The sequence below is a fragment of the Eurosta solidaginis genome, chromosome 1 (genome assembly GCF_040869045.1).
Source record: "Eurosta solidaginis isolate ZX-2024a chromosome 1, ASM4086904v1, whole genome shotgun sequence".
Taxonomy (NCBI): domain Eukaryota; kingdom Metazoa; phylum Arthropoda; class Insecta; order Diptera; family Tephritidae; genus Eurosta; species Eurosta solidaginis.
Genome location: NC_090319.1, coordinates 78207767 through 78231355, shown reverse-complemented (window position 1 = coordinate 78231355; position 23589 = coordinate 78207767). Strand labels below are relative to the sequence as shown.

The window sequence follows — 23589 nt, the reverse complement described above, 5'->3', positions numbered from 1 at the left end:
TGTGGCCATATAAATCGTTCCCGAGATGGTCGGGCCAGCACCTTAATGGTGCTGTGTTACCGGAGCGTATCGGATCTGTATCCGACAAAGGACCATCACATCGATAACACTCCCCAAAGCCTTCGGGGAGTAACCTAATCGCTACAACAACAACAACAACAACAACAACAAAAAAAGGTTTGCAGTGTAATTGGGAAGGCCCATACAAAGTTGTAAAACGCATCAACGATGTAGTGTACCGCATACAAACCATTGGCAAACCACGAACCAAAATGAAAGTGGTTCATTTGGAAAGGCTAGCAGCGTTTAGATCGAGAGATTTGTCTGATCGGGACGATCAGACTTAGGTGGAGGGCAGTGTGACGAATATTAGATACTCACATCACTAGTCTGATGCTAAGTAAATGAAGACACAACAACAATAAAGCAGGCAGTCACTTGTGTCTACATAAACGAATCAATCATTATGTATACATATATGTACGTACACACAGCGGAGAGAGAAGCACAAACACATGCTTATATCTTATCTGAGATGCTCCCAAAAGTAGGCAATGATTTGTGCAAGTATCAGTCACAAATACACCCGCATATGAGAAGCTATAAACGTAGTTATAGCTGAGTAATTTTATAGCTAATAACTAAATAGTAAGTTCTGGAAATAGAAGCGACTAGAAATATGGATCGAGGAAATCAAAGAGTATAAAAAGCAGCAACAGTAGAGGCATGACAATCAGTTTGATTTAAGACGCTATCTGGCGAGCAATAGTAGTATTACTCTGAAGTACTTTAATAAAGGCCATTTTGCATTATTGAATAGTGGAGTTATTTATTCAACAGTTTAGTGATTCGAACGTTAGTAGAAGGTGTAAAATAAGCGAAGTTTCCCTAAATTCGTTACAATACATACAATGCATTTACAGATTTCTGTAATAGACATACTTACATAGGTAGTTAAGTGAATGAAAATGACTACATATGTATATGTATTAACCTAGGTCGCTTTGTATGGACGAAAGTTAACCGATATCGCGAAATCGATTTTTCGATAGGATTTGGGCTCTGGAAAAAAAAGTTCCACTACGCATACCCAAAAAAATAATTTTCGAGCCTGGGAAAAAATGGCGAAAGGGTAAATTTTTGGACCAAAACACTCCCCAAACCTATAAAATATATTTTTTTTTCAAAAAACTATTGTAAAAACGTTGGCGATAACAGTTTTTTGCAAAAAAAAAGTATATTTTTGGGTTTTGGGGAGTGTTTTGGTCGAAAAATTGACCCTTACTCCATTTTTTTTTCGCAGGCTCGAAAATTATTTTTTTGGGTATGCGTAGTGGAACTTTTTTCCTGAGCCCAACTCCTATCGAAAAATCGATGGCGCGATATCGGTTAATAAATCGACCCAGTCTAATATGTATATTCAATAAAGAAAATATTATCAATATTAAGAATGAGGCGAACATTTTTCTAAAATTACTGTCTTTTAATACCAACAAAAAAATGTATATATTTATATATATGTATGTATGCATTATTATGTCTCATAATTTTATATAATAGTACAGCTGCCATTGTGCAATTTTCCATTACCATTCAGCATCTCCATTCGATTTTTGAAAAACATAATCTTTGCCACCGATATTCATAATACCATCCTTTAGGTAAAACTTCCATTTGTTGCGCGAACGTGTGATCTGTATTGAATTAGAAAGAAAAGGATTAGCACATGGGATAATACATAGGGGATTGACATTCTTTAAAAATTAGATGGAACCTATACGCAGCAACCTATATAAATGCACATCTCTGATGGATCAGACGCTTCGGTATGTACATTTTGAGTCGAGTTAGTCGCCAACGCGGAAGAACCCGATCTACACCATTCCCAGTTGTAAATGAGAAAGCGTCAGATATAAATGCGAAAGCATCATGTGGAAATGAGAATACTCAATTGTAAATGCGAAAGCGTCATATGGAAATGAGAAGTCGTTTATAAATGAGAAAGCATCAAATGAAAATGCGAAAGCGTCATTTGTAATTGAGAATACGTACTCAGTTATAATTAAGAAAGTATCACTTGTAAATGCGAAAGCGTAATGGAAATGAGAATAGTCACTTATAAATGAGAAAGCATCAAATGAAAATGCGAAAGCGTCATTTGTAATTGGAATACGTACTCAGTTATAATATAATCACTTGAAAATGCGAAAGCCTCATATGGAAATGAGAATAGTCATTTGAAAATGAGAAAGCAGATCCAAACTAATTGCTTAAATAACCTAAAACCGTGGTTAGCTTTTAGGATGGTATTTAACCACTACCTACTTACTTCACTAAAATAACACTAGGTATTAATAAAGCTTTGTTAATTATTCCCCTTCTGACTCCTTATTTATACTTTTACATAAACCACTTTACGATTAGGAAGTGTATGCAGCAAGTAAGTTATAAATACATATTTGAGTTTATTTATAAGTCTGTCGGTAACTGAACAAATAAAAACTTATAACCGAACTTTTCGAGCACTACCAAAATGGAGTTTAAAGACAATTGTGCTGTGTGCGTAAATAAAATTCAAAGGAAGTCCGTTGTTCGCCTATTACCATGTGGGCATCTCTTTCATGGGCAGTGCATTGAACCCATACCAATTTTTTTTTTTTTTTTATAATAAACCCAACGGATTAATACCCTCCAAAGCCCGCCCAACCGACACGAGGGGCGCATCCGCATTACGCACGGATTTGTTTTTGTTTTTGCCGAGTTGTTGATAGGCGGAGGTTTGTTAAACGTCGAGATCTAAAACTGCTCAGCTACAGAATAAAAATCATCAGCTGAGTATTATATACATAACAGTAGAAAATTATACATATAGTAAATTGTTGAATAAGTTAACGATTTAGCATATAAAGATTTTTATTTTTTTTATTTTTATTTTGTTACAAGTTAAGATAGAATAGGACAGTTTTCCTTATAGTAAAAAGTGAATCCGTTATATCAAATGAATTCGAGTGAGAGTTAAAATCATAACACAAACACCGGAAAGGTTCATTTAATTCGAAATTAGTTCTACACTGCCTCAAAAGAAGAGGTTTGTAATGTCTTGACGCTCGTGATGGGACATTGAAGTTTACTTCGTTCAAAAGAAAGGGGCTAGAAATTAGTCCATTCAGTAGTTTAGCCATAAATAATACGCCTAGCATTTCTCTACGGCTAGCGAGAGTTGGAAAATTGATAAGCCTTAAGCGACTAGTATAAGGTGGAAGATTATACGCAGAGTCCCAATGAAAATTCCTTAAAGAAAAAAGTAAAAATTGCTTCTGTACTGACTCAAGCCTATCTGCATGAACTTGATTTCGTGGATTCCAGACTACTGATCCATATTCTAGTATCGGTCTAACTAATGTGGTAAAAAGGGATTTGGTTACATAAGGGTCACTAAATTCTTTAGACCATCTCTTCACGAATGATAGAACACCTCTAGCCTTATTGGCAGTAGTCATAATATGAAGGTTGAAACTAAGTTTAGCATCCATCCTGACTTCCAAGTCAACAAAATAATTTACTGATGCAAGACAAAAATTATCAATTACGTAAGAGGCTGCTGGCAAAGATCTCCGAGAAAGGCACATGAACTTACATTTATTGATGTTCAGCGGCATTGAATTCGCGTTGCACCAAGCAACTAAGCAGTTTAAATCCGCTTGAAGCAATGGACGTTCTTCAATAGACTCATAAGACCTAAAAAGTTTTACATCATCAGCATACATTGAAATTTTGGAATATTTTATTATGGTACAGATATCATTAATAAATAGCAAGAACAGAATTGGACCGAGATGACTGCCCTGTGGGACGCCAGAGGGAACATTAATGACCTCTGAAAGAGTATTTTTAAAAATTACTTGTTGCGTTCTACCGCAGAGATAAGAAGATATCCACTGAGTGAGACCTGGTTGGAAACCAAGTCGATCCAGCTTGTGGATAAGCAATGAATGGGAAACTTTGTCAAATACTTTGCTGAAATCAGTGTAAATAACATCGGTGTGAAGATTTTCTCTAAATCCATTAGAAACATGCGCTGCGAATTCAAGTAGGTTGGTAATGGTAGATTTGCCTCTACAGAATCCATGTTGAGAGTCTGCAATCAATGCAGAAATGGAAAATGTTAGCTGATTAGTAACAATGGCTTCAAACACCTTTGGGATGGCAGACAATTTTGCAATTCCTCGATAATTTCCAACACATGACCTACTGCCGTTTTTGTGGAGGGGTATTAGAAAAGATTACTTCCAAGCAGAAGGAAAAAATCCATATTTTAGGGACATGTTGAATAAATCAGTTAGGCGCAGATAAATGTGTTCTGCACATCTTTTGAGAAAACATGTGGGAATTAGATCAGGACCGCATTTATAAGATTCCTTCAAAGAAGTTAAATATGTAAGAACCTCTTCTGGAGATATTGATGGAATATTAATTGCGTTAAGTGAGTCAAGTTGATACGGGTATTCACTAGACAAAGAAATTAATTCAGCGGAATAGTTAGATTTGAAAAATTGTGCAAATAAATTAGCAATAACTTGATCGTCGCTAGAGAAATCATCACGGTATTTCATACCAGAAGGAAAGCCTTTAACCCTACGTTTAGAGTTCACGAAATTATAGAAAGCTTTCGGATTGCAAGTTATTTTCTTTTTCATGGCACAGAGATAGGTATTGTAACACTTTTTATTTAATTCAAAATATTTATGACGCAATATAGAGTACTTCAAGTAGTCGGAGTGTGACCCCGTCTTCTTGTACACCTTGAAGGAACGCGATTTTTTGTTCTTTAAAGATTTCAGTTCTTTGGTGTACCATATTTGGACTAGTTCAGTGAAAACACATTTACGCTTAGGTACATGTCTTTCCAGAATAGCGTGAATGACGGCGTTGAAGTCAGAAACGTTTTTGTCAATATCTGCACCGTATTTGGGCCAAACTATTGTAGATAAAATTTGGTTGAATTTATTAAAATTAGCCTTCGCGAATTCGAATCTAAAACTAGATTCGTTTTCTGTGGTAGTGCAACTCCGATAACTCTCTTCCAATTCGTAAACTATTTCCAGCGAAGGATGGTAAGGATCCTCAGGTACAGTAAGAGGTTCACCCCCCCTAAGAATGGATTTTGATGTATCATCAACAAATACCAGATCAAGTACCCCCCCCCCCCCCCCCCCCCCCCCCGTACATGTTTGGAACTATATTTATCTGTCTTAGGCAAAGTTCAGTTATTTCAGCTAAAAAGTCGATGTTGGAGAATTTTGAAGAAACCGGTACAATACCATGGTCGGATGTGGTCCATGATACGTGCGGAAGATTAAAATCACCCAAGACAATTATCGAGTCAATAGGCTTCAACATTGAACTGATATCTTTCAGTAACGAAATATGGTTCATATACACCGAGGGATCTGAAGATGGTGGGATATAGCAAATGGCAATATAGTTAAACCTATTCCCAGCTGGGTTCTAATGCACTTAAATTCCGTAGCTTCAATAACAGGTAAATTTACCTCAGCGGAAGGTATAGAAGAATGTACCGCGAGCAAAACTCCACCTCCAACTTTGTTCAAGCGGTCATTTCTATATATTTGGTAATCATTGCAAAGAATCTCCGAGTTAAAAATATGAGGCTTTAACCAAGTTTCAGTAAAAGCGATGATATTGTAATTACAGTTAAATGATCTCAAGTATAGTTCAGTTAGTTTTGTGTTTAGGCCTCTTACATTTTGATAAAATATATTAAGGACAGGTTTAATATTTAGTGTTTTGCAGCATTATTGGTTTGAGGAACGGTAGCAAGATTACGAATATTAACGTTGCGTCTATGCTCGAATTCACGAACAAAGGCTTCGGGTGGCCAAAATGAATTATTCAAAATTGTTTCAAAATGTTGCGCTGATACGTCAATCCTAAATGACGAAATGTCTCTAGGATAATTAAAATTAAATTTACGAATAGACACATTTTCAGATGTAAGTTTACTTATGATGTACGACTACAGGCCCTCTTCTGTAGTGTCTCTCTCGAATCTGGAGAAGAAAATCGACTTTTTAATCGGGACAGTAATCAATCTACCAGCCGGCGGTTCAGATTCCGCAGAGGGGTTTTGGGGAACCTGGTTCCTTTTTGTGGAGGGTACAGTAGATACAGCTGAATGAGCATTCGATGTCGATGGTTGAACTGCTAAGGGACTCGGAGAGGACAGATTTATCAATTCAATAGTTGGGGGTGGAAGATCTGGAGGTGAAGGAACTTTGGGATCAGCATCCATAGTCGGAGCTGGAAGGGAAACATCGATAGACCTACGATTATTATCCGGAATGTTCACATTTGAATGTTTGAAAGATTTAAATAAGCTTTCATAATGCTTAAACTTCTCGGATAAAGCGGAAATATCTCTGCCTATTTCAGAAAATCCATCTCGGGCCTGTTTGAAGACCTTGAAAAGGTCAATTTGGGTAGGCCTACATTTCAAACAAGCCCAACGTACTCCCTTATCGTTATCGTTAAGTGCGTCAACCACTCGTGCTGATAAACCGGCGCACTTCATATGGGCAAGCCCATCGCAAAGCCAGCATGCCACGAAGGGATGGTGATTCACTTTTTACTAAGCAGTTAGGATATAAACACGACATTCTTAATAAATTTAAAGAGGATGAGGAAATAAATATATATATAAATGCTACGGAAAACCGAGAATTAATAAAATAGGAAAAGTATGAATATTAATTGAACGATAGCACAACGGGTTATAAGAAAAAATACAACAGTTTTAAAGTAGCTGTTAGAAAGAGATATGCTGTATGAGCAGTTTGAGATGCACTGTAATAAGACTGAACAAACCGCGCAAACAGCTGTGACACTGAGGAAAGAATGTGCACGCAAAAAATCACAAATAAAAACAAAATTACACTATTAAAAACTGAAGCCTATCAACAGCAACAACACAATGCAAAAATACTCGGCAATTCAACTGCAAATAAATATGTATATATGTGTGTATATGCAAAATTGATGAAAATTTTAATTTTCAATATTAAAACTTTAAGTAAAAGCAATTGAATTTAAATTTAATTTCTTGATTCAGCATACACAAATTATAGCACTTCACCAACTATGTGAACAATAAAACTATATTTAGTAATATTAAACACTATATTTATTCAAAACACAAGAGCACAGGTAAAAAAATCAACTACACAGCTTGACGTAGCAAAAATGTACTTATTGTCATTGCTCGATATACTATTTATTACACGTTTATTTAAATTCAATGTTTAAAGTACTCAATAAAACGAATTTCGCATTTGCAATTGACAATTTTTATTTTTAATAACTTTCGCATTTTCACTTAATCCTTTCTCATTCAAAATTTACTCACTTTTCTCATTTCTATATAACGCTTTCGCATTTACAATTTACTATTCTCATTTCCATATGGCTCTCGCATTTTTAAATGATACTTTCTTATTTATAATTAACTACGTATTCTCAATTACAAATGATGTTTTCGCATTTTCATTTGATACTTTCTCATTTAGAAGTGACTATTCTCATTTACATGTGACGATTTCACATTTACAATTTACTATTCTCATTTACAAGTGACTATTCTCAACTACAATTGACGCGTTCGAATTTTCAAATGACGCTTTCTCATTTGCAAGTGACTGTTCTCATTTCCATGTGACGCTTTCGCTTTTACAATTGACTAATCTCATTTCGAAATGACGCTTTCGAATTCACAATTCACTATTCTTATTTACAACTCACTATTCTCAATTACAAATGACGCTTTCGAATTTACAATTGACTATTCTTATTTACAAGTGACTATTCTCATATCGAAGTGATGCTTTCGCATTTACAATTGACTATTCTCAATTACATTTAACGCTTTCTAATTTACAACTGACTAATCTCATTTACAATTTACAAATCTTATTTTCAAATGACGCTTTCTCATTTACAACCGGAAACGGTGTAGTTTCATTTACATGGTCCTTAATTGGACTAAGCTTAAGCTTGGAGGGGTAATCCTACAGGAAAAACAGCACAAAATATCTAGGAATTATACCAGACAGTAAGTTGTCGTAGAAACTCCATGGAAATGGCAGAACATGCTATAACGGAAGCGGTCGGGTGCTTTTTACTGTGTCGATCCAGAAATGAGTACTTCATACAGGGTGCATTGTAGCAGTGAAGAAAGCAGCAGGAACTCTGGAGGAATCATGCCTAATCTGCAGTTGTGTCAATATATATGTATGAGTTTGCAAAGGAGCGTGCAGCAATCGACGGTAGACATCCTTATCCATTTCGGAAAAATCGAAAGAAGACAGGTATTGCACATTATCCATCAAGCAGGAAAGGCGTGGACAGAAACGCGGGGCTGAAAAATTTCCGAGATCATGTGTAAATCCTACGATATCAGACTCAAAAAAGTCACTGCCTTCGGGCACCACATGCTTATAAGTTAGGTATCGTCAGTAACAGCATTTGTAGGAAGTGCGAGCTGCTGGAAGAAACAGTCGAAAACGTTCTAAAAAAAAATACGTGGTGTGCTCATTTTTAATCATACTCTAAATTGAATATCTATCTTTAAAATAGCTGGAGAATTGTTACAGATTCGAACGCAATGGACGCGGTCTACATACTCAAAGTTTTGAAGGAACTCATTGGTTGGTGGGTTAGAGACTTGAAACTCATACTATTGCCCAGAACGCGGTGACGGATCGAGATTTGGAAAATTCGTTCAAGCCGATGGAATCTTGGGATCAAATTTGAAGTAACCTTCCATCCAGCTAGAGAATTCCAGTTTGTAGATGCAACATTAGCTAAAAAAAAATTCCGCTAGAGGGCGCACGGATCGAAATATTCAGGAAATGCCTTCAAAACCAAAGGAATCTTGGATTCAAATTTTATGTAACTTCTTGATACGCTAGATATCAAAAATTTAGAACACAGTTCACAAGTTGGCGGCAATCTAACACAAATTTTCTCCGAATCGAGATATAAACAAACTTCGAGCTACATATGTATATTGGGAATCTTGCAACAGACAAATTTGAGTAATTGTGATGGATTCTGATATTTCAGGTAAATATTATCTAACATTTATTAATGGTATTTGTGATTTTTATACCCAGCTGAGCAGAGCTCACAGAGTATATTAATTTTGTTCGCATAACGGTAATCCGTAACGGCATAAACTAATCGAGATAGATATGGACTTCTATATATCAAAATGATCTGGACGAAAAAGAAATTCATTTAGCCATGTCTGTCCGTCCGTAAACACGATAACTTGAGTAAATTTCAGATCGCTATTTAAAATGGACGAAATCAGACTATAACCACGCCCACTTTTTCGATATCGAATAACCGAAAAATGCGATAATTCATTACCAAAGACGGAAAGCGATGAAACTTGGTAGGTGGGTTGAGCTTATGACGCAGAATAGAAAATAAGTAAAATTTTGGACAATGGGCGCGGCACCGCCCACTTTTAAAAAAATGGTAATTTCAAAGTTTTGCAAGCTGTAATTTGGCAGTCGCTGAAGATATCATATGATGAAATTTGGCAGGAACGTTGCTCCTATTACTATATGCGCTCTAAATAAAAATTAGCAAAATCAGATGACGAACACGCCCACTTAAAAAAAAATTTTTTTAAAAGTCAAATTTCAACAAAAAATTTAATATCTTCACAGTATATAAGTAAATTATGTCAACATTCAACTCCAGTAATGATATGGTGCAACAAAATACAAAAATAAAAGAAAATTTCAAAGCGTGGCTCCGCCCTTTTTCATTTAATTTATCTAGAATACTTTTAATTCCATAAGTCGAACAAAAATTTACCAATCCTTGTGAAATTTGGTAGGTGCTATGACGATAACTGTTTTCTATGAAAATTGGCGAAATCGGTTGAAGCCACGCCCAGTTTTTAAACACAGTCCACCGTCTGTCCTTCCGCTCCCCGTTAACACGATAACTTGACCAAAAATCGATATATATTTACTAAACTTGGTTCACGTACTTATCTGAACTCATTTTATCTTGGTATTAAAAATGGGCGAAATCCGACTATGACCACGCCCACTTTTTCGATATCGAAAATTACGAAAAATGAAAAAAATGCTATAATTCTATACCAAATACGAAAAACGGGATGAAACATGGTAATTGGATTGGTTTATTGACGCAAAATATAACTTTAGAAAAAACTTTGTAAAATGGGTGTGACACCTACCATATTAGTAGAAGAAAATTAAAAAACTCTGTAGGGTGAAATCAAAAGCCCTTGGAATCATGGCAGGAATACTGTTCGTGGTATTACATATATAAATAAATTAGCGGTACCCGACAAATGATGTTCTGGGTCACCCTGGTCCGATATCTCGAAAACGCCTTCACATATACAACTAAGGGTCACTACCTTATAAAAGGGGTTTGGATTCAAGGGGTTGTGTAGCGCAATATATAGCTTCTCCAACCCAATTGTCAACCTCACCTTCGAGCGGCGAATCCCGTTTCACTAACAGACGAGGCTCTGGCGACCCCAAGCTCCTCATGGAACTTGGGGGTGGGGAGGGAGGGATGGCCTGAAGGTTCAAGGTGGCCATATAAATCGTTCCCGAGATGGTCGGGCCAGTACCTTAATGGTGCTGTGTTACCGGAGCGTAACAACAACAACAACCTTATAAAACCCTCATTAATACCTTTAATGTCATACCCATATCATACAAACACATTCTAGAGTCACCCCTGGTCCACCTTTATGGCGATTTCTCGAAAAGGCGTCCACCTATAGAACTATGGCCCACTCCTTTTTAAAATACTCTTTATTACCTTCCATTTGATACCAATGTCATACAAACACATTCCAGGGTTGCCCTAGGTTAATTTTCCTACATTATTTTGTCTCCAAAGCTCTCAGCTGAGTATGTAATGTTCGGTTACACCCGAACTTAGCCTTCCCTACTTGTTTTTGAATATGATTTGTACAAGTATATGCAATTTAAGTGTTCATTACCTTATCATACTGGCAAACAATAACATTGTCAGTTTCAAATACATCACTAGCATCCTCGTCAGTTACGTCATCATCACTATTAAGTGGCTCTTCTTCAGCACCACCATCGTTTTCAGCATCTTCATCATCATCTTTATCAAGATCGTCATCATCATCATTGTCCATATTATCATCGCTCTCTTCACTCTCATCTTCGTCTGAAGTGTCTACTGCACCGTCCAATTGTTTTGAAGCGTTGAAATTTTCTGTGAATGAAATAAATTAAGTAACAATAGGTTGAATTGTTCGATAACATTGCAGTTTATTATATGTATATCGGTATGTACATTAGGGTAGTATTTAAACTTCAAATTAGCGATGTTTTCAATTTCACCCCTTACTAGCTCATCTAGCGAATGTACGATTTGATAAGATTACGGCGAAGCTTATAGGCCAACCCGAAAGGCTAAACATTAGTACATATGTGCCTGTTGTTGTTTTAATCTTAAAAATACTTCCCCCGCGTTTGGTCGGTTGCTGTACTGCCCGGACACCAAAGATAGCGCATGGGACGCCAGTTTGATGCACATTTCTCCTGTTGTTGTTGATGTTGTAGCGACAAGAAAAATCCGCGAAGGTTTTGGGGGGTGTTATCGATGTTGTTGGTCCTTTGCCAGATATAGATCCGGTATGTTCCGGTAGCAAGCACCATTAAGGCACTTGCCCAACCATCTCGGGAACGATTTAGTATGACCACATGAAATCGTCTAGGCCATACCGCCCACCCTACACTCAAAGAACAAATCGTTCTAAAACGAACGAATAACGTTCAAAATTAAGAACATTCGTTGACAAAAGTCTGTTAAGTACGTTTTTTCTTAACTCGTGACCGATGGGCCTGTTTTAAGAACGGTTTTTCTGTTCGTATTTTATGACCAGTTTGGTATTGATGCGTGAACCTTCTGTGTTCATTTCAAACACATTTTGGGCTTGATTTAAGATTTTGCGTTCTCACGATTCGAGAACAATTTGTGGTCGATTTAACATTTTTCGGTGTCAATTCTAGAACGGGTTGTGCTTGACCTTTGGGGGGAGTGAGGAACAGCGTTGACAGATTGACGACGCCGTGGTCATTTTGACGATTTTCAACTAGAATGACGCTTGGGTGATTTTGTAATGAAAAATGATGATTTAAAGACTGCCTCTAATATTTCCGAGCAAGAAAATGTCAAATTTAAACAAGATTATCAAATTAAAAAGCGTTTTGATTTTAACAATGTTGTACTAAAAAACTTTAGTTTCATTGACCCCAAAGAAGTTGTTCTTTGCATCTGGTCTTGCAACATTCTTCACACACAATCGATCAGAAAACTTTTCAGGATATTGAAAGCGAGTATAGGTAATTGAAGTTTTTAGAATTTAAGACATATTTTGAAGACATTCCTAAGGTTCCCCAGAAGTTTTTTGGAAAACTATTTCTACTACCAAAAGAGCTGACTCTACATACGCTGCATTCGTTGCAGGTGCAATGTGCTTGTCAAATCATCAGCGAATGTAGAACAAATTTTTCTAAAATAAATTTAAATAAAATAAAAATTAGAAACCGTCTGAAAACTGATACATTAAAAGGAATATTGCTGGCTCAAGATTAAAATTTTTGTTGTTATATCGGCCTACTGACTTGTATTACTATGTTCAAAGAGAAAAATAAATTGGGGCAATTTCGGTTTAAATTGAGTGGTGTTCATACAACTCAATTTAGCTTATATACAATAGTAATTTGATAGCTGGTTAGCTCATCTCTACAGCAACAATATACCTTTGTTCAGACTGTCAAAATGTGCGTGTTGGTATTGGCGAATGGAATGGAATGGAATGAAAATATAAAACTTTAAAATTTTTGTGTGTTGTAAGTAAATGTGTTCAATGTTTTGGTTTAATTTTGAGTGTGCCATCTTGTTTTGACAATATTTTAAGACGTTTTTGTCTTTAATTTCCAATGTTTTTTATTAAATAAAATATCAGGAGCTATTCTGTTTTTTGCGCAGGCTTGCTAAAAACTTCTCTTTATTTAATGCATCTTTCTTTCTACACAAAAAAGGCATTGCCACATGATCAAATTTTTACAAGTGAATTTACTTAATCACTAAGAAGACCTTACCTAATTTTGCCTACAGAGGGCAGCGTCAGCATTTACAGAGTAGAAGCGAACACCTGATTGGTTGTTCGCCGTACTTTTACACTAAATGATTGCGTTTACCGAGCTTCTTATTCTATTCCTCAATAGATGGCAGTAACAACGCAACTCTTAAGGTTGGTACGCAACCATTTTCGGATAGCAACCGACACTTCCACATTTCAGTGGATTACATGTCATTTATAAAATAAAACGAAATGAATTAAAAAGGCTTTTATATGTTATATGTGGCAACAAGAAATAACAACCAAAGACAATTTTCAGGAAAGTGCTTTTAAAGATAATATTGTTGAATGAAACCGGCGATCCCATTTTGGTGTTCGGCGAATACAATCGTACAGCCCCTGGTAATAACCCAATTTCTTTCTATCTCAACTTTGGTTGTTATTGGTTGTTGCCATAGATATGGCGATTTTTTGGGCGGCGTTTGACGACTTGGAAAGAAAAGAATATGGCAACGCTGGTGGGGAAGGTAATTTGTTCAAGTAGTACCCATTCAATTAATTTTTTTATTAATAAATAATTTGTTGTCATTAATAAAAAATATTAATAACAACACAAATTATTATTAAAATTCCAAAATGTTTTAAAAATCGCATAATATGCATTTTTTCATATATTTCTCTTATGGAGAAATTTTTCTTATTTGATGATGTAATTTGAATATATATTTAAAACATTTCATAACAAGGTTGAGAGTTACCTGTGCATATGTGAATGGAGCTGAACGAAAAATAAGAGTTAAAGATAAAATAAGAGGTATAAAGTGGCTCCGCCCTGTTTCATTTAATTTGTCTAGAATACTTTTAATGCCATAAGTCGAACAAAAATTTACCAAGCCTTGTGAAATTTGGTAGGGGCATAGATTCTATGCCGGTAACTGTTCTCTGTGACAATGGGCGAAATCGGTTAAGGCCACGCCCACTTTTTATACACAGTCGACCGTCTGTCCTTCCTCTTGGGCGTTAACACGATAACTTGAGCAAAAATCAATATATCTTTACTAAACCTAGTTCACGTACTTATCTGAACTCACTTTATCTTGTTATAAAAAATGGCCCAAATCCGACTATGACCACACCCACTTTTACGAAAAATACGAAAAATGAAAAAAAATGATATAATTCTATAACAAATACCAAAAACGGGATGAAACATGGTAATTGGATTGCTTTATTGACGCAAAATATAACTTTAGAAAAAACTTTGTAAAATGGGTGTGACACCTACCATATTAGGTAGAAGAAAATCAAAAAGTTCTGCAGGGCGAAATCAAAAGCCCTTCGTGGTTTTACATATATAAATAAATTAGCGGTACCCGACAGATGATGTTCTGGGTCACCCTGGTCCACATTTTGGTTGATATCTCGAAAACGCCTTCACATATACAACTAAGGGCCACTCCCTTTTAAAATACTCATTAACACCTTTCATTTGATACCCATATCGTACAAATACATTATAGAGTCGCCCCTGGTCCACCTTTATGGCGATATCTCGAAAAGACTTCCACCTATAGAACTAAGGCCCCTCCCTTTTAAATATATAATCATTAACACCTTTCATTTGATACCCATATCGTACAAACGCATTCTAGCGTCACCCCTAGTCCACCTTTATGGCGATATCTCGAAAAGACGTCCACCTATAGAAGTAAGGCCCACTCCCTTTTAAAATAATCATTAACACCTTTCATTTGATACCCATATCGTACAAACACATTATAGAGTCACCCATGGTCCACCTTTATGGCGTTATCTAGAAAAGGCGTCCACCTATAGAACTAAGGCGGAGTGGGCCTTAGTTTTAAATAAGCATTAACACCTTTCATTTGATCACCCCTGGTCCACCTTTATGGCGATATCTCGAAAAGGCGTACACCTATAGAACTATGGCCCACTCCCTCTTAAAATACTCTTTAATGCCTTTCATTTGATACCCATATCGTACAAACACATTATAGTCACCCCTGGTCCACCTTTATGGCGATATCTCAAAAAGGCGTCTACCTATAGAACTAAGGGCCAATCCCTTTTAAATAAGCATAAACACCTTTCATTTGATACCCATATAGTACAAACACATTATAGAGTCACTCCTGGTTCACCTTTATGGCGTTATCTAGAAAAGGCGTCCATCTATAGAACTAAGGTCCACCCCCTTTTAAATAAGTATTAACACCTTATAGAGTCACCCCTGGTCCACCTTTATGGCGTTATCTAGAAAAGGCGTCCACCTATAGAACTAAGGCCCACTCCCTTTTAAATAAGCATTAACACCTTTCATTTGATCACCCCTGGTCCACCTTTATGGCGATATCTCGAAAGGCGTCCACCTATAGAACTATGGCCCACTCCCTTTTAAAATCCTCTTTAATATCTTTCATTTGATACCCATATCGTACAAACACATTATAGAGTCACCCCTGGTTCACCTTTATGGCGTTATCTAGAAAAGGCGTCCACCTATAGAACTAAGGCCCACTCCCTTTTAAATAAGCATTAACACCTTTCATTTGATGCCCATATCGTACAAACATATTCTAGAGTCACCCCTGGTCCACCTTTATGGCGATATCTCGAAAAGGCGTCCACCTATAGAACTATGGCCCACTCCCTCTTAAAATAATCTTTAATACCTTTTATTTGATACCCATATCGTACAAACACATTATAGTCACCCCTGGTCCACCTTTATGGCGATATCTCAATATCTACCTATAGAACTAAGGCCCACTCCCTTTTAAATAATCATTAACACCTTTCATTCGATACCCATATCGTACAAACGCATTCTAGTCACCCCTGGTCCACCTTTATGGCGATATCTCGAAAAGACGTCCACCTTTAGAACTAAGGCACACTCCCTTTTAAAATACTCATTAACATCTTTCATTTGATAACCATATAGTACAAACACATTATAGAGTCACCCCTGGTCCACCTTTATGGCGATATCTCGAAAAGGCGTCCATCTATAGAACTAAGGCCCACTCCCTTTTAAAATACTCATTAACACCTTTTAGTTGATACCCATATCGTACAAACACATTATAGAGTCATCCCTGGTCAACCTTTATGGGATATCTCGAAAAGGCGCCTACCTATAGAACTAAGGCCCATTCCCTTTTAAATAATCATTAACACCTTTCATTTGATACCCATATCGTACAAACGCATTCTAGAGTCACCTCTGGTCCACCTTTATGGCGATATCTCGAAAAGGCGTCCACCTATAGAACTAAGGCCCACTCCCTTTTAAAATACTCATTAACACCTTTCATTTGTTACCCATATCGTACAAAAGCATTCTAGAGTCACCTCTGATCCACCTTTATGGCGATATCTCGAAATGGCGTCCACCTATAGAACTAAGGCCCACACCCTTTTAAAATACTCATTAACACTTTTCATTTGTTACCCATATCGTACAAACGCATTCTAGAGTCACCCCTGGTACACCTTTATGGCGATATCTCGAAAAGGCGTCCACCTATAGAACTAAGGCCCACTCCCTTTTAAATAATCATTAACACCTTTCATTTGATACGCATATCGTACAAACGCATTCTAGAGTCACCCCTGGTCCACCTTTATGGCGATATCTCGAAAAGGTGTCCACCTATAGAACTAAGGCCCACTACCTTTTAAATAATCATTAACACCTTTCACTTGATACCCATATCGTACAAACGCATTCCACCTCTGGTCCACCTTTATGGCGATATCTCGAAAAAGCGTCCACCTATAGCACTAAGGCCCACTCCCTTTTAAATAATCATTAACACCTTTCATTTGATACCCATATCGTACAAACGCATTCTAGAGTCACCCCTGGTCCACCTTTATGGCGATATCTCGAAAAGGCGTCCACCTATAGAACTAAGGCCCACTACCTTTTAAATAATCATTAACACCTTTCATTTGATTCCCATATCGTACAAACGCATTCCACCTCTGGTCCACCTTTATGGCGATATCTCGAAAAAGCGTCCACCTATAGAACTAAGGCCCACTCCCTTTTAAATAATCATTAACACCTTTCATTTGATAACCATATCACACAAACACATTATAGAGTCACCCCTGGTCCACCTTTATGGCGATATCTCGAAAAGGCGTCCACCTATAGAACTAAGGCCCACTCCCTTTTAAATAATCATTAACACCTTTCATTTGATACCCATATCGTACAAAGGCATTCTAGAGCCACCTCTGGTCCACCTTTATGGCGATATCTCGAAAAGGCGTCCACCTATAGAACTAAGGCCTACTCCCTTTTAAATAATCATTAACACCTTTCATTTGATACCCATATCGTACAAACGCATTCTAGAGTCACCCCTGGTCCACCTTTATGGCGATATCTCAAAAAGGCGTCCACCTATAGAACTAAGGCCCACTCCCTTTTAAATAATCATTAACACCTTTCATTTGAATACCCATATCGTACAAAGGCATTCTAGAGTCACCTCTGTTCCACCTTTATGGCGATATCTCGAAATGGCGTCCACCTATAGAACTAAGGCCCACTCCCTTTTAAAATACTCATTAACACCTTTCATTTGTTACCCATATCGTACAAACGCATTCTAGAGTCACCCCTGGTCCACCTTTATGGCGATATCTCGAAAAGGCGTCCACCTATAGAACTAAGGCCCACTCCCTTTTAAATAATCATTAACACCTTTCATTTGATACCCATATCGTACAAACGCATTCTAGAGTCACCCCTGGTCCACCTTTATGGCGATATCTCGAAAAGGCGTCCACCTATAGAACTAAGGCCCACTCCCTTTTAAATAATCATTAACACCTTTCATTTGATACCCATATCGTACAAAGGCATTCTAGAGTCACCTCTGGTCCACCTTTATGGCGATATCTCGAAAAAGCGTCCACCTATAGAACTAAGACCCACTGCCTTTTAAATAATCATTAACACCTTTCATTTGATAACCATATCACACAAACACATTATAGAGTCACCCCTGGTCCACCTTTATGGCGATATCTCGAAAAGGCGTCCACCTATAGAACTAAGGCCCACTCCCTTTTAAAATACTCATTAACACTTTTCATTTGATACCCATGTCATACAAACACATTCCAGGGTTACCCTAAGTTCATTTTCCTACATGGTGAGTTTCCCTTATTTTGTCTCCAAAGGTCTCAGCTGAGTATGTAATGTTCGGTTGCACCCGAACTTAGCCTTCCTTACTTGTTTTTTTCATAAAATTGGTGCGGGTGATACCTTCATACCGACGCACAACCACCCGTTTTCACCGCATGCATACAAAAAACAAGGAAAGAAATCGTTTGATCTTTTTAAATTGCTATCGCAAATACAATGTTTAATAGGATTAAATAAAGAAATTAAAGTTATTAAAAGATCTTGCATACGTAACAATAACAAAACAACAAACACACACAAATTTTACATTAGCATATCGTCGACTGGATAAAATAATGTCGTATGTTACATGTGAGCACATATAACATACGACAATAATTTATCAGGGTGACGCTATCAGAAAACTGTTGCAAAACGTAGTTAGTGGCAGAAAGTGGCAGCGGATATTAACACTTTAGAATCTTAAAACTTTGACTAATAATAGGATATAAGTCCCAACGTGAGGATCGGTGAGGAACCCAACTAAAACTTTAGCTGAAATTGAAATATTTGTGCAAATAAAGACTAATAAAGGCACTGGTGAAACTTTAAATAACAAAAAAAAAAACACAACACGCTAAAGACACTAAAATTATTTCAAAATGAAGTAAATAGCTTTGACTTCAACATTCATTTTTCTTTATTTCAATACAATGATATTCACCCTTATCGCGAAGTTCACGCGGAAAAGTGTTCGCCTTCACTTCTTTTGTTCGGGTGAACTTTTTCCGCCTATCGGCAATTTCGGGCGGACAAAAGTTCACTTCGAAACAGCTGATGCTATATTGTGAATTGACAGTGAACAAATAATTTTTTTACAATTGCGTAAATTTTGTAACCAAGCATATATTTCCTTAAAATACAAAAAAAAATAGAAATAAAAAATTTATAAAAAAAATGTTTAGTATTGAAATTAGGTTGGTATTGAATGAGCGCGGGGAGAATATACATGTGAAAGTGATTCGGAGGCAATTAAGGGACAGTTCTAACCCTTTGGAGCTGAATGATTTACTGTAAGCTAAAAATTACTTTTTTCAGCACTTTTGAATAACAACTTAATTTTTTTTCAATTAGCTTTCGCCAATATTAAACAAGCCGGTATTCTAATATTTGCTAGATATTCTTACCAACTCCTTGCCACCATTGAAGCAAAAATTTGGAGTCCCACCAATTGTAAAGTTGAGTACATGTCTTCGTTTTTTCGCATAGGGAAAATGCGTTGGAAAGGACCATGAAGTGAGTCTTAGCCAATCTTGTTTCAGTGAGGTGCTCAACATTTTGGAACCGTTGCTTTGTCCACTATAGATAACTTGGCCGACTGATACGTTGTCATAAAAAATAGAATTTACAGCAATACAGGAATTTCACTTTTTTCCACTCAGCTTCCGATTGTGCATTATTTATTGATTTATTTCTAATAATAAAAGTGCATATAATTATAAGAGTATTAAATTTCAAAACAAAAAATCACTTACATTTTGTTTTCCTCTCGTTCGCCTGTAAAATATAAGTGAACAAATTTGGGTTTCCCCGCTGTTCATTTCGCCCGAACAAAGAGTTGCCGATAAGGTGAAGTGTTTTTCGAACACGAAAAAGTGTTTCGCCACCCTCTGCGATAGGGTGAACGAAAACTGTGAATATTTTCGGGTGAAAATAAAACTCGCGATAACGGTGATTTTATGTGTGTATTTTTAAATAGCTTAAACTATGGTGGAATAACCGTCAAATATCTCACTCTAAATTCTTCTTTGTTCTGTCATTCGGCTATTTGAAAATTTTTCACCAATGTTGTCCCCGAAAAAATGTTGTTTTTTTGCATTTTTCAGGAGTAAAATAATCCAATTTTATAGGTGAATACCGACGGACCTTTACTGGATTTTATTAAAGAGATTCATCATTTGAGTATGTTTGGTGTTGGCTTCCATAAGTAATGTCTTGCTAAAATATTACGTCTATATGCGTATATTTAATTGGTTCCAACAATATTAAATGGTAAAACAAATAATTTGTATTTACGTCATATCCAACTAAGTGTTTTGGCCTGTTCAGCGCTACTGAAGACTTTTGAGGAATGTTTTTGTCTTTCCCACAACAAGAACACCAAAACTATCGTATTACACCTTATTTATGTTAAAACTATAATATAGTTACAACAAATTTTAACTCACTGTTGTTGCTTTGCCCTAAAATTCAGACCACTAAGATAAGAGGACCAATTGGCGCCGGTTGGCAGAGAGAAGAAGAGACTGGCGCGACTTGTTGGACGGCCATAACCGTTTAAACGGTTAAGCGCCAATTAAGTAAGTAATATAAGAGGAATGTTACAGTTATGGATTGTAATATAAAATATATGAATCCGGCTCGATCGGATCAGCATCTTCCAGTTCTAGGCCGACTGCCGCAGGGCTGGTATATCCCCTGACATATTTTAGTAATTAATAACTTGGTAACATTAGTATTACATCATGAATTCAACTGTCAGGAGTTTTTGGGGGATCTTCTGGTCAAGTTAGTATAAAAATATGCCGTGTTTTAGTTCCGAATCTCAACGAAAAATCCACAGGGCAAGATGGCAATATCAATGATTTTTAGGGATGAAACGTATTTAAAAGTATGATGATCACTTCCAAGTGGGACTGTAAAACTTTTCATCAAACCCGAAGATCATTTAAGTGCGCAAAGTTACTACATTTCAACTAAATAATGGATAACACCTCTCCCTTTTATGTCTGGTTTTTCGATGAAGGTTTCACCTGAAGTTGAGGTTGAGGTCAGGTTACTTTATTCGATGCCAAAAGTAATGTATACTCGCACTGGTCCTGTGTATCCCTTCTGCATTGGCGTTAGGTAGCAGATATGCAGAAGAAAACAGTTTCTGTAATGGCTTTCGTAGCAAGGTATTTATTTTTCTACTCCTATTTTTTCAAAGCGGGTAAACATTTTACCCTCTTCTGACCATTGAAAATACATTACTACCATTTCAGATAGCGTACATCTTCTGTCTTTTTTTATTTACTTCACCTGGTGATTCCACCATGGCTTAAACTTGCACTTTATTTTTAACTTGCTGACACTGCAAAAGCCAACTAAGACCATAACCTCACTTTGGAAGCTATTCTTAAAGAGTACAGATCGAACACAACAAAAACAAATATACCTTTTAAAAGGCTGTTCTAATGAGAGATACTAACGACACATTTGGTGACAAACTTTTCACTTTGAGTCTTTTATTTTTGGCCTATGGAACCGACCACTGTGCACTGCCGCGAGTCGTCAATATTTGCCGCTAGATGGGTCTAACTCTCCTTTGCGCGCCTAGCCTAGAGAGTTACAAACAAGCATATATACAAGTGAAGATAATATAAGCGTGTTAAAAAGGGCATTAATAAACTAGGTCATGAGATAAAGCGAACCTCATAAATATGGAGAGACATAGTTTTCGAATCGGCAGCCGAAACCAGCCTGGTGGTGAGCCTCGTTTTGAATAGGTATTAATATGAGATTTAGCACTGTCTTATACCTGGTTCAGTTCAATGCGGTCCAGTCGCTCTGCGAAAGATGCACTATTAGGACAAGAATCGACTAAGAAACGGACCAAATCACGCACAGTTTATTATTAATCCAAATAAACCTTTAGAAAAAAGTTGTTTCAATTTGAAAAAAATGATTGATATGCTCAAATGAAACTGCCTTTCAAAATAATACTGCTATTGCTCGCTAGATAGCGTCTTAATCGAAACTGCTCGTAGCACCTCTACCGCTGGTGCTTTTATACTCCGTGATTTCCTCGTGGCATCTTCCAGGCACTTCCAGAATTTTCTTAGTCACCGCCATATAATTATAACTATAGATGCACGTATATAGCTTCTCATATGCTTGTATTTGTGAGCGACACTTCCACAATTACAATTGCATACTTTTGGGAGCATCTCAGATATCTGCATGTGTTTGTGCATCTCTTCTCTGCTGCGTGTACGTGCATATGTGTAGACATAATGATTTATTCGTTTATGTATGTAGATACAAGTGACTGTCTGCTTTATTGTTGTTGTGACTTCATTTACTTAGCATCAGACTAGGGATGTGAGTATCACTTAGTGTCACTCATATTCGTCACAATATCAACAAATTCTAGTCCATATTCTTTGGTAATCTAGCGGAAATTTGACTGGCCCAAAAACCCTGTTTTCGTTGTTTTTGTTGTACTCTTATCATCACATATTCAAAAATACTACTACGAATAGGTGCATATTCGTTTAAACGCAGCAACTTTATTTTTAAATATTTATTCATTTATTAAATTTTTACCAATTAATTGGTCCTCCATTTTTATTAATGGCTTTATATATTCGACTGGGTACCGACTTGGCTAAATTTTGCAGGAGCATACTGCTTAAATCTTCCCAAGCTTCTTTAATATCCAACTTCAACTCTAATGGAGTCCTGCAGAGGTGTCCTTGAACCTTTTGTCCATAAATTTTGCTCTACAAAGTTCTTCTACCGGCTTCGAAACGGGGCTGCATGCAGGCTACTTCATAAGTGGAATGTTGTGTTCTGCAAGCTATTTCAAAGACCCCTTAGAAACATGAATGGCAGCGTTATCCTGTTGAAAAATGCTGTCTTCACCCATTTGGTCATCTGAAAATCAGACGATAGCATCGACTATTTATTCCATATAAACTTTGGAACTCATTTTGGGGGATGCGAAGCAAATTTTTGCTTTTACACTCGATGAAAATGCCGCCCACACCATAACGCTGTCACCGCCAAAGTGTTTTATTAACAAACGGACGTCATTGTTACGCACAATGGTGAGGGCGGAATTCCCATCCGGAAAAAAGCAAAAATTTGTCTCGCACCCCCAAACCGACCAAGTCTGGTCGGAATCGATATTCAGAACACCAATCCATTTCGATTCCGAATAAATTGGTCGGAATCGAAATCCAGAACAGGCCCGAGTATTTTTGAATATGTGATGATAAGAGTACAACAACAACAACGAAACCAGGTTTTTTGGGCCAGTCAAATTTCCGCTAGATTACCAAAGAATATGGACTACAATTTGTTGATATGAATGCATAAACAAAAGAAAGCCAAAGTGATAAAGTTAAAATTAAGAGTGCGTTTAAACGAATATGTATCACTGTATATGTTACCCGGTCTA

General features: G+C 36.8%; 1 protein-coding gene across 1 annotated transcript in view; it reads right to left on the bottom strand.

Annotated features, from left to right (window-relative positions):
• Positions 1–1462: 1462 nt before the first annotated feature.
• Positions 1463–23589, bottom strand: part of TfIIA-L (transcription factor IIA L) — a 99556-nt gene continuing 77429 nt past the window's right edge. The window contains exons 5-6 of the mRNA XM_067758586.1: positions 11078–11322; positions 1463–1694 (exon numbers count right to left, since the gene is read on the bottom strand). Of these exons, the coding sequence (XP_067614687.1) occupies positions 1587–1694; positions 11078–11322 (353 nt within the window). The 3' untranslated portion in view covers positions 1463–1586. The remainder of the gene's footprint in view (positions 1695–11077; positions 11323–23589) is intronic.